This window comes from Mytilus edulis, chromosome 1, assembly GCF_963676685.1.
Source record: "Mytilus edulis chromosome 1, xbMytEdul2.2, whole genome shotgun sequence".
NCBI lineage: Eukaryota > Metazoa > Mollusca > Bivalvia > Mytilida > Mytilidae > Mytilus > Mytilus edulis.
The window spans coordinates 15,921,241-15,933,647 of record NC_092344.1 but is presented as its reverse complement, the minus strand read 5'-3'; the positions used below and the strand labels follow the sequence as shown (position 1 = coordinate 15,933,647).

The following is a 12,407-nucleotide window of genomic DNA, read 5'->3' as shown; positions in this document are numbered from 1 at the left end:
CGTATAACAGTAACATGTGATATAAGGCAGCATACTTTATTACAGTACACAAAACAAATTTTTCTAGTAAGATGTAAATCAACCATTAAATGAAATACAATTCTTTTAAACATCCAGGCCCTAGATAATTAATAAAAGTTAAAAATAACATTGTTTACTATTCAAATATTAACAGTATTGTCATATATATATATAATGTATATGCAAACTGAAACATTCAGACTGATTGTCAATAGTTTGAAATCTTTTAAATTACATCAAAACTTAAAATAATAGACATATTCACTTAACATTCTGGATTTCAATAAATTATAATCTATCTAGATTTTTTTTACAAATAATGGACAGGAAAGATAACTACCATCTATTTTTCTACCAAATGTACAAATTCATATTATGATTAAAAAAATACATATAAAATGTATCAACCCAATGTTAATAATAAGTCCATGTCAATATTATGATAATAAAAAAATATGTTTTAATTTTTTTTTTAAATACAATAAATTAATCTCACCGATTTAAAAAAAAAAGTCATATTTTTATTGAACACTTCAGATATTAAAATTTTAACAATGCTCACATGAAACCAACCAAAAAGGCCAACTTAATGATGTAACTTAATAAATATCACAATATGTTGGCATTTGATCAATAAGTTATAAAAAAAAAATAAAAAAAAAAATAATCTTAATGCACAGCTGAAATTATCAAATCTATTTGAAAATACATGTTATTAAAAAATGGTAGTAACTATTGTGGCAGAATTCTACTTGAATATTGTTAACACAGGTTTCACTGTACTAGTTTAAAAGCTTCAATTGTCAACAATGTACCGTAGGTTTCACTGATCCACATAAATTTATAAATAACAACAATATAAGTAACAATGATCTATATAAATCAACAGTAATCAACAGCCACATCCTGACTGTGTAGCTAATACAGTACTTTGTTGCTTTAGATGGATGGCTTCAGGGTTTGAGGCTGCTTGTCTCATAGACTCTGAAAATCCTTCCATCTCTGTGTGTTTTATCATCATCTCTTCCATCAAAAATCTAAAATTACAAGGAAAACATTTATTGAACAATTCAATAACACTCCCTGTGTCCCATGCCCTCTCATGCAGCAATTGTAGGGCAGGCTAATATAAGATTACTGAATTTCTGAATTATTTGAGTTTAGGACAATATTGATAGTCAACAATTTTTTTCTTTACGCATATATAAATCCATTGAGAATGTTTTGATATATCTTTTCAATCAATCTATTTAAAATTATATATCAGGTATATATATACATTGTATATACATGATGCCTAAAAAAAGAATTTACATTAAGGACTGAAGATATCTTGATCATTTAACAATTCCAGTTGTTCAATTTATAGATCTTATGTAAGAGTAACAAGAAGTCTATCAACATCACTATTTATAACTTTAAACGTGTTTTCTTTACTATCATCACAAATTATGACCTTAAAATGTGTTTTTTTAACTATCATCCCTATTTCTGACCTTAAAATTTGTTTTCTTATTATCATCCCTACTTTTATGACAGTAATACAATATTAATGTATCATAATTTCCTGCTTTTAATCCTCTATGTCAAAACGTCCTGATCCCAGTATTAACTTGTATACTGTAATCTTACTATTATTTTGTAACAAACATTAGATTAGTACATTCTTCTATCAAGATGAGGATTTTACGGTTGATGTGGTCATTTCTTCGGTATGTGAACCTAATGTATTGATGATATTCCTTTTTTTTTAAATTATGACCTAGCTCTTCTTAATTTAAAACCAGATGCTCCACAGGGCGCAGCTTTATACAACCGCAGAGGTTGAACCCTGAACGATTGGGGCAAGTATGGACACAACATTCAAGCTGGATTCAGCTCTAAATTTGGATTGTGATTAAATAGTTGACACAGCATAGGTTTCGGACACAGAATGAATGTGGTCTAATGAACTTAAAATATTTTTTTTGCCTTTGAGCAATTCACTATGCTGTTGAATATTAATCCTCTCAAAAAAATGTTTGAAGAAATTTTCTTTTCATTTATGGAATCTGAAATGAAAAAAATTTACACCCCCCCCCCCCTTTTTTTTCACATCTTTACATCCCCCTTTCCCTTTTTCCAAAACTGATCTCAATTCAAATTTCTAATGGAGTTTGCATTAATAACTACTCATTTAAATACATCATAAAATATTAAAATGTCACAAAAGGTGCTTGTTATCACTGAATGGTAAAGATTGTTTTAATTTATCAGTTGGTAGTAAAAGTGAATATAGATTGTATATCAAACAATGATTTAAGTTGATTCAACTACTATTCTGGACAAAGAAAGATAACTCCAATCAATTGAAAATTTCTTGCTATTGCACAATATTGTGCAATACGATATTTCTTGCTATTGCGCAATACTGTGCAATCGAAAATTTCTTGCTATTGCACAATACTGTGCAATTGAAGATTTCTTGCTATTGCTGAATACTGTGCAATTGAAAATTTCTTGCTATTGCACAATACTTAATATAATAATTTTGGATCCTGATTTGAACCAACTTGAAAACTGGGCCCATAATCAAAAATCTAAGTACATAATTAGATTCAGCATATCAAAAAAGCCCAATAATTCATTTTTTGTTAAAATCAAACATATTTTAATTTTGGACCCTTTGGACTTTAATGTAGACCAATTTGAAAACGGGACTAAAAATTAAGAATCTACATACACAGTTAGATTTGGCATATCAAAGAACTCCAATTCTTCAATTTTTGATGAAATCAAACAAAGTTTAATTTTGGACCCCGATTTGGACCAACTTGAAAACTGGGCCAATAATCAAAAATCTAAGTACATTTTTAGATTTAGCATATCAAAGAACCCCAAGGATTCAGTTTTTGTTAAAATCAAACTAAGTTTAATTTTGGACCCTTTGGACCTTAATGTAGACCTATTTGAAAACGGGACCAAAAATTAAGAATCTACATACACAGTTAGATTCGGCATATCAAAGAACCCCAATTATTAAATTTTTGATGAAATCAAACAAAGTTCAATTTTGGACCCTTTGAGCCCCTTATTCCTAAACTGTTGGGACCAAAACTCCCAAAATCAAACCCAACCTTCCTTTAGTGGTCATAAACCTTGTGTTTAAATTTCATAGATTTCTATTTGCTTATACTAAAGTTATGGTGTGTAAACCAAGAATAATGCTTACTTGGGGCCCCTTTTTGGCCCCTAATTCCTAAACTGTTCAGACCTCAACTCCCAAAATCAATCCCAACCTTCCTTTTGTGGTCATAAACCTTGTGTTTAAATTTCATTGATTTCTATTCACTTATACTAAAGTTATTGTGTGAAAACCAAGAATATTGCTTATTTAGGCCCTTTTTTGGCCCCTAATTCCTAAACTGTTTGAACTAAAACTCCCAAAATCAATCCCAACCTTCCTTTTGTGGTCATAAACCTTGTGTAAAAATTTCATAGATTTCTATTTACTTAAGGTGGTACCTAACACTACAGGGAGATAACTCTGTAATATCAGCTAAACATTTTAATTACGTTGCGTTGTGAAGGCAATATAAAGCTTCTCAATGATGAAAATTAGTGTTTGTCAAACTGCTATATAACCAGTGTAATTTTTCTGACAAAACGGTTGGTTCAAAAAAATTTATTTTTTTATTTTTTTGTTAAAGTGTCAAAGTAAGGGACGACATCAAAAGTTCAATGTAGGATAAAAAATTAATTCACATAGTTTTTTCACTGACCCCCCAACCCCCCCTTTTAACTTAATTTGGGAAAAATTGATTTACCAATAGGGATTAATGTAAAAATAGATTTTAGATATACAAAACTTGCAGAATTTTAACACCCCCACCCCCAAACTATTTGATTTAAGTTTTTTATCCTACATCGATCTTTTGATGTCGCCCCTAAATACTTTGACAAAATTTTATGAAAATTAAACGAGCCAAATTAATTTTAGTGAAAGTGTTGGGTACCACCTTAAACTAAAGTTATATTGTGAAAACCAAGAAAATGCTTATTTGGGCCCTTTTTGGCCCCTAATTCCTAAAATGTTGGGACCAAAACTCCCAAAATCAATCCCAACCTTCCTTTTGTGGTCATAAACCTTGTATTAAAATTTCATAGATTTCTATTCACTTTTACTAAAGTTAGAGTGCGAAAACTAAAAGTATTCAAACGACGACAACGACGCAGATGACGACGCCAACGTGATACCAATATACGACCAAAAAATTTTCAATTTTTGTGGTCGTATAAAAAAAGGATATCTACATTCTAAATCTGACAAATCAATACTTATTTATAATAACTAACCTCATTGGTTCTTCAATCATTATACCCTCTTTGACTGATATTTCAGTCCAGCCAATGAAATCATGTTCCCTACACATTTCTTCTATCTCGGACTGTTCAACTTCTCTATGACTGAGATCACACTACCAAAACAAATGTAAAAAAAAGTTACAAATACTTAATTTCTCTATTATTAGAAGGAATAAAAACTTAAAAGTTTAAAAGTTTGAGAATGTGTTTCTTTAGATGATACTAGAACACACCCGTGATATCGCGGATCCGTGACTGGTTTAAAGTATATAACTATGCGTAAGCCTTATTTTAATATTGGTATTGTCATCTGATAAAGTCATGCCGATTATAAGATACACAGTTTTCTCTGCTTTCAAACTCTTTCTGCGTGAACCTGTCACCCTGGAACTTATCAATTATTGGTAATATTAATTATTTGGAAAACAAAAGGTCCTACAACGGAGTATTTTCTAATCAACAGCATTGTCCTATATTAGTTATAAATAAAGTTGAATTCTTTGATTTGCTGTTTTAGGTCATGCCCACTAACAATTTGAAAACTGTACCTATACGCCTTATTTTAAGTCCAGATTTTTAGTATTGTCAAATTAGAAAGTCGTAATGATTAAAATACTACAATAGGGAACAATTTGACAATGATTTAATTTAGAAGTGTAAACCCTGTGATTATGACCAGTGTATATAGCAAAATCCTAAATACACCGTTTGGTGGTGCGCCTGTCAAATGCGGAACGTACAGATAAGATAATAGATAACAGGTGAATATACTATTGGTATCGGTATTGGATTCGACCCTGAACTTGTTGATTATTCGCAATATTAATTATTTGGAAAACAAAAGGGTCTGGAGTGGTGTAATTTTTAATATACACCATTGTCCTATATTTGCTAAATATAAAGTTGAATGCTTTGATTTGTCGTTTTTACCCCATGACGGCTGACAAATTGGACCTCGTTATTTTAGTATTATAGATGTACAGAATGGCTGACTTTCCCTTCAAGGCAAGCGTAATAGTCATGGTAAATAAAACTATGGATTTCATGAGTCAAAAATTTTTATTTTGTTTTACTGTTCAATTTTTTCTCAAGGCTTGTATGCAGTTCATTATTAAACCATGAAATAAAGTTTTCACAAAAATACAATTTCTTACTCATGAAAATAAATGAATTGATACTATTCTTCGTATTTTTTTTTAATGTTTTGAGAAGTAAATTAATTATCTTTCTTGTTTATCTTTCTTGTTGAAAGCTACATGAATTTCTGCTGAAATATGTAGTAAACTTTAAAATAATTACCTTGTTTGCTAAGAGTAAGCAAGGAACTGGGGTACCATCAGTTAATGAACACTTGGAATCGAGATCCTTTTTCCAGTTAACAGCATTTTGGAATGTGGATCGTTGTGTCAGATCAAACATTATGACACAAGCATGGGCATCTTTGTAGTAGACTCTGGTCATTGAAGTAAACCTTTCTTGACCTAAAAAAAAGTTTTCAATATAAGTAAACTGTATAATATACTGACATTGAAGTTTTTATTGGCAAAGGGTAAAACTCTGTGGTGAAATAAATAGATACATTTGACTGATTACTTTTGAATTTTATTGACAATTAAAAAAAGGTAAATTGAAAAAAATGTATGAAATAAAGAAATAGGACATATTAATTATCTTGTATTGATCAATAGTCTTTGTGTTTTTGTATTGTTTTCTATCTGATATTAATTGATTTTTTACTTTCATTTTCCCCTATTGTTACACAGTCTTTGTTGACTGCACTTTCTATTAGTATCTCTCCATATCCTTAACTGTACCTGCTATGTCCCACAGCTGTAGTTTGATCATCTGGTTTTCTGTCCATTTCACAACTTTTAGTGCAAAATCAACTGTAATCAAAAATCAGTAAAATGCTATCTTTTAAGTATTTGAATCATATTTCTAATTGTCACTTTGGCTATCATAATTATTTGAAGTCTGACTTTTGAAAATTGCTTATCTTTTAATTTTTTTTAGTTGGTTTATTGTGTTAAACAGAAGTGTGTGTCAGTGTGTTTATATATGTAGGACTCGGAGGTGCGATCATAGGACGCTGAAGTGCGATGGTCTCGCTGAAGTGTGATGGTCCACGCCGAAGTACGATGGTCCTTTAGCTGAAGTGCGATGGTTTTGTGTATGACGTTTGAATAATATGATGTTTTCAAAATATAACATGGATTCGCAGGCAGGGGAATAGGGTTTTGTAGATGAAGGTTTCATGCAAACAAAGGAAAGTAAGGAAATAAGAAAGAAACGAACAGTTTTAAGCATTACATGTTGAGGTTACAAAAATATGTATAAACATTTTAGACAGCAAAGCGACTGAAACATGAACTTGATCACCAAATGGGCTAACCAGTATTCTGAATTATGACGCAGACTTTTTGTACGATAAATGCAGTATACTAATCTAAATATTAATCTTAACTTATCTTTACGTAAGCGTCACATGATTTTATGTGGGCAATTTAATAAAAAAACAAAAATGCTAGTATTAGCAATGTTTCAATGTTTTTGCTATATCAAGTTTATATAATGTAGTTTTATTCCCGAGATCATTTTTTTTGTTTTGAAAGAACACGGTCGCTCTAGTCTTATTTTTTATGGTTTCAGTCTACAACATGTCAGACAGAAATTAACCTGACTAAACCCTACGTGTACTTCCCAATTTATCATCCTCATCTTTGTTTTTCGTGAAATAATTGACAAGCCTCGCTATTAGTCAAGCATAGATTTACTTGTCTGTATTTTACTTCGTAGATACTGCTCCGACATCAGGTATATATAAATTGATGAAGAATTGTTGTGAGCAATTACTAAGTTTTATCATAATATATGAGTAAATAAGATGGACACTTCTTAGTACTATTATAAAGACCTAAATGCTGAATTTTTTTTTTTTATTTCTCCCTTGAACACCTTATTCCATACTCTTGCGTGCTAAAAGGAGAATTGGAGACTTGGAAAATTAGATTAAAACAAAAATTAAAGTCTTTGGTTTGATCTTAACAGAAGTTAAAACATCTTCCAAATAAGAGGCTAGCAGCTACTTTTGTCAAATCTTAATGGTGTTATTTTATTATAACAGCTCATGTGCATTTTACTTTTACTCAAAGTCTTAGATTGGCCATCGCACTATAGCGTTACTACCATCACACTTCAGCGTAGATATCAACAAGTTAACGTCACAATGTCACCATCGCACTTCAGCGTGTTAACCATCGCACTTCAGCGTGTTAACTATCGCACTTCAGCGTGACCATCGCCATTCGGAGTACCATTGCGGTTCCAAGTCCTACATATATATCTATTTTTGTTGAAAAATTCTGTCGTTTTCAATTGTCCAGTCAAGTGCTTGTTATCACTTTTACACCATATCATAAACAATGATATGCATCTATAGACCACCATAGGACAATATGTCATGCTCACACTATCAATTTTTACAAATAATTTTACTTTTCCTAAATCTCTCAGTCCATTGTCAGATATTTAAAAATATGTAGAAATATCTGTATTTTTATAATATTTATAATTCATCATATGGGTCTTATATAATATTTCAACACACTCTAATCCATTTAAACAGTTTAGCTTTAAATTGACCTTTCGATTTCATTTCTTAAAAGGTCATTAAAGTTAATCCTCTTATTCCTTAGTACAGATTATAATGTTCAACATTCACCATTGTTATCCTGTTTTACAAAAAAAATGGAACTTTTCTAAATATTATGAATAAACATACTGAACTATTAGTTGGCCTCAGAACACAATTATTCTTCCCCTTGGCTACAATGCATTTTTTAGTTAAAGTCAAATTGAATTAAAACATTTGCACCGCTACAAACATGAAATAAATTTAACTGCTTATATTATTCTAATAAAATATGCTTGTCCCAGGACAATCCATCAGTGCTTTTTCTTTTGAGGGCCCTATTAGTATGCCAATGGTAGGATTTGAATCTTGAATAAATGACGAAGGCTGATTTCTACCCTACTTTCATTTTGGCCAAATCACTACTTTCACTTTCAACAATAATTTTTTTCCACATGTTTTACTTATTTCAATATATATGCAACTGATAGGACCACTTAAATAGTAAACATTTCAAAGAAAACAGTAGACAGATAACTTGGGAAGAAATACCCCATATAATAATTGGGAACTATATTCCTAGACCACGAACAAAGGGAATTAATTGTGATCTGAGGCCAGTTCGGTCAAGAAAGACAACTCGTACTAAAAAAGGAGATGTAACTCAATTTTCTTATAAAGGGAAACAAGTTTATCAGTATTTCTGAGGAGGCTGTTGATTTTTGCACGCCAACTTGTGTACATAAATAATTAAATATCGGATCACAACGGGTTTTGAATGTTTGATGATCGATGTCCACGCTTTAAATCCAATAGTATAATAATTTGTCATCTTTTAAAATAGAAAACCGAGTTTAGAATCAAATTAGGATTATTACGGTTTATATATAATAATTTCAATTAGTTTTTATTATACGAGATGCGTAATTATTGTGTAACATAATTCTTTCTTATCTTTGAACACTTTTCTAAACATACAAATTCTGTTAAGAAAATGAAAAGTATTTGATTTTATAAGACAAAAAAAAAGACAAAAAAAGAAATAAATCTGCCCACCTAAAACATTGTTTTTTGTCATGTCTGGTTGAAGGACTTAGTAAATATATTTTGAATCTCATACAGACAATGCATAACATCAGTACAGAGAAAAATTCTAAACTCATATTAACTCAATTTAACCATTAAGGAATTTGATGAAAAGTTTGTTTCTTTTTTCATCTTTGAACAGCAAGATGGCGAAATGCATCTATAAAATCTGTTAAATTTTGCAAGTTTAAAATAGAGAATGATTTAAAACAAAATCGATTTCACTTCTTCGATACATGAGGTAAAAATAAATAAAAAGTATCATTAAACAGTTCAAACCTTAAAGAAACTATACTTAACCACGCGAAGAAGAAATTCAAATGTTAACATAAAGTAATACGGGTATAAAATCTATTTGCTCATACAAATCTATAGTAAAAGTAATCGCTGTATATGGACAATTACTAGCGCATGCGCATTAAAGACCGAACGATTTCTTGTACATGATATGTGTAAGAAATAAACGTGAAATCGCAACATAACTTTTTAATTGTCTTAGACATGCATTTAATATTTGCCACTGGACCTGAAGCAACCAACAATCAATCATCCTTTAGTAAAAATAATTTCTTATATATCATGCTTTAGTATGAAGATTATCGAACCTTGATATGGATCAAGGGATTATACCAGGGAGGATATTGAAAAGAGACCTGTTGTAATCTTTTCATCACCATGAGTAATAACACTTTTTATATCCCCTTCCTTAATTCCTGAAGCTTTTGACATTTTGACAAAATAGGAATAAAAAACAACATTATATCAAATTCTGATTTATTATTTTTTTTCAGCTTTTTTATAATTACACTACTGCTATTGACCATATAATTGTTGCACTTTACATGTAAATATATAGTTTGCATTTATTTTTATAGTAAAACAAAATGGATCTCTTTTTACCGTATTTGAGTTGAGTCAGACTACATCACTATATAGACCAAAGATTCAGTATAATCTATAAAGATGTTATAATGATATTATTAGATCTTTTTTTTTTTAAACTTAAAATTATATATCTTAAATGAAGATAAAATCCAAAACACAAATATATGTTGAATAAGACAAAACAACATTTATCCTGTTATAAATGGTAAACTGAAATCCAATAACATTGCATTATTTTACCAGTTTCCACCTACATGACCTAATACAATCAATGTATTAAATATGTATTTGTCATTAATTAAATTTCTAACCAATGAAGTTCTTTCAGTTGATTTTAAACAAATTATTTCATACACAAAAAGATATATATAAAAATAACTAACCTCCAATGGTCATTTTATAATCTCTGCGGAATGAATCATTGACATATCTCTGAATAAAGGATGTCTTTCCAACTGTTGGATCACCAATAATTATGATCTTGAATAAAAGTTCTGTCATTGTCTACATGTGTTCCTATGACATATCACTTTATCTGTTTATCATCTTCTTGTCTTATATATTTGTACTTTGCATAAATGTATCTTTCTTCAGACTCTAAAACACATAAAAAAAATGGATAAAAATTCTTGAAAAAAGTCAATTAATTTTTAGCTTTTAACTTTGTCAACAACTATTATCAGATCTTCATCCTTATTGACATTATTTATTGATGAACATATCTTTTTTTCATTATACAGAAATTTAATAGCTTAATTTACTGTACATATACATGGATTGTTTTGATAAAATGATTATGTTAAGCTTAGCTAAAGGCAGTATACTATGTATACATATATCCTAGCTATAAATACTTCCTCATACACAATATGCAAATATTTTTGTTTTTGATTGATAAAAACAAAACTTTTTATTCCATGTTTAGTATGTTCAACAACTTTTAAGTTTTAAAGCTGGTAGCTATACTTCTAGTCCGAGATTACTCTGACGTCCAACGGCTGTTTTGCCAGACAAGCTGGGGCCGTGGGTGGGCAAATATCCACTTTTTGATATGGGACGAGCTCTGACGTCCCACGGCCCCAGCTTGTCTGGCAAAACCTCGGGGGGGCCACTTCAAACTTTTTTTGGTAGGGGTGAGCAGCTGAGACATCAAGTACCCCACCCTTTTCATATATTTTGTTTATTAAAAATATATACCTTGTCATATATCAATTAACAAAAAATAGACCTATAGATATATTTAAATTTTTTTCATCTTCTGGTACATTATTATAGATTTTTTCCCCGCTCATCACCACGTTCTTGTTAAGAAGCAAAGTAGTCGCAATAATATCACCTTCTTTTCCAATAAATTCGTCACATTTTAAAAACCTTCTTCTTATTGCCCCTTTTATATCTTTCATTATGAAGATGTTTCAATTCCAAAATACAATACATATAAAAGACGTTTGGTCTGATCATACAAACACCTTCACTGATTTAAATATTAATTAAAAACTGATAAAAAGTTTCATTGCCGTTCCCTCTTAAAGGACGCTGTCACAATGGAATTTCTTTAAATAGTTGTTATCATGTTTTATGTATACAAACCCTTGAATGTTAATTAGGTGCAAATGTCAATTTGGTCGGATTTATTGCATTTATCACTGGCATCAGTGGAAATACCACATCAGAATAAATAGAGTTTAATTAGTTTGACAAATAACTGATGCATTTACGACTGTGGTTTAACAGCATCAAAAATAAATACGGACATCTGATAAGTTTCAGATACTTATGATATAATTAAGCAAGTGATAATATCAACCTATTGATATATTTAATCTGAATTTCTCACCCTTTTCATATACCATAGAGCATGAAAAAGTGACCTATTCCAGCGGCTCATCCCTACCACTAATTATATAGTAAGTGGCCCCCCCCCCGAGGGCAAAACAGCCGTTGGACGTCAGAGTAATCTCGGACTACTATACTTCAAACTCTTGTCACATTTATTATTCACTGTCAGTTTGACAATGACAAAGTTTAAACAAAATTTCTGATTGTAATATCACATGAAAAGTAAAGTCATAATTTGGGAATTGCTATAAAGCTTGAGTTTCTTTGTACTATAAATCATAAAACATTACAATCATGGCATGTCATTTAAAACTGTCTTATGAAATACCTATTGACTGGATCTCCTAAATTGTCGACTGATTTAAATGAGTCCTTAGCTAGCAAAAAGCGACAGTAAAGATACTCTTTGAAATCCTCATTTGTGCATCACATGTTGTGTTTTTTTTTTAACTCAACTTTCACTTTACGATCACATGACAAAAGAAGCACACACGTGATTACCGGATGTGCGGTTTCAATAACGCGTTCTAAAAAATGGGCCGGGTCCCCTTCGTAAAACATGTTATCCCTTTGATGTGTTTATATGCTAGGTTGTTAACTT

The 12,407-nt window shown here is 30.5% G+C and overlaps 1 protein-coding gene across 1 annotated transcript; it reads right to left on the bottom strand.

Moving 5' to 3' along the window:
* Window positions 1–743: 743 nt before the first annotated feature.
* On the bottom strand, window positions 744–12,290 carry LOC139511173 (ras-related protein Rab-7L1-like). The gene is made up of 6 exons (XM_071297754.1): window positions 12,135–12,290; window positions 10,351–10,564; window positions 6,180–6,251; window positions 5,665–5,846; window positions 4,357–4,478; window positions 744–1,058 (listed from the first exon to the last, which is right to left on the bottom strand). Exons 2-6 carry the CDS (start codon window positions 10,466–10,468, stop codon window positions 914–916), a joined length of 639 nt encoding a protein of 212 aa, XP_071153855.1. The 5' UTR covers window positions 10,469–10,564; window positions 12,135–12,290; the 3' UTR covers window positions 744–913.
* Between the last annotated feature and the right edge of the window lie 117 nt (window positions 12,291–12,407).

Bases quoted from the DNA above. Each gene is read 5' to 3' on its own strand.
- LOC139511173 (XM_071297754.1), bottom strand. From the start codon at position 10,468: ATGACAGAACTTTTATTCAAGATCATAATTATTGGTGATCCAACAGTT. The intron at 4,479-5,664 runs GTAATTATTTTA...TTGTTTTGGTAG, and splicing joins GCTTACTCTTAGCAAACAAG to TGTGATCTCAGTCATAGAGA. The intron at 1,059-4,356 runs GTTAGTTATTAT...TTGTAATTTTAG, and splicing joins ATGATTGAAGAACCAATGAG to ATTTTTGATGGAAGAGATGA.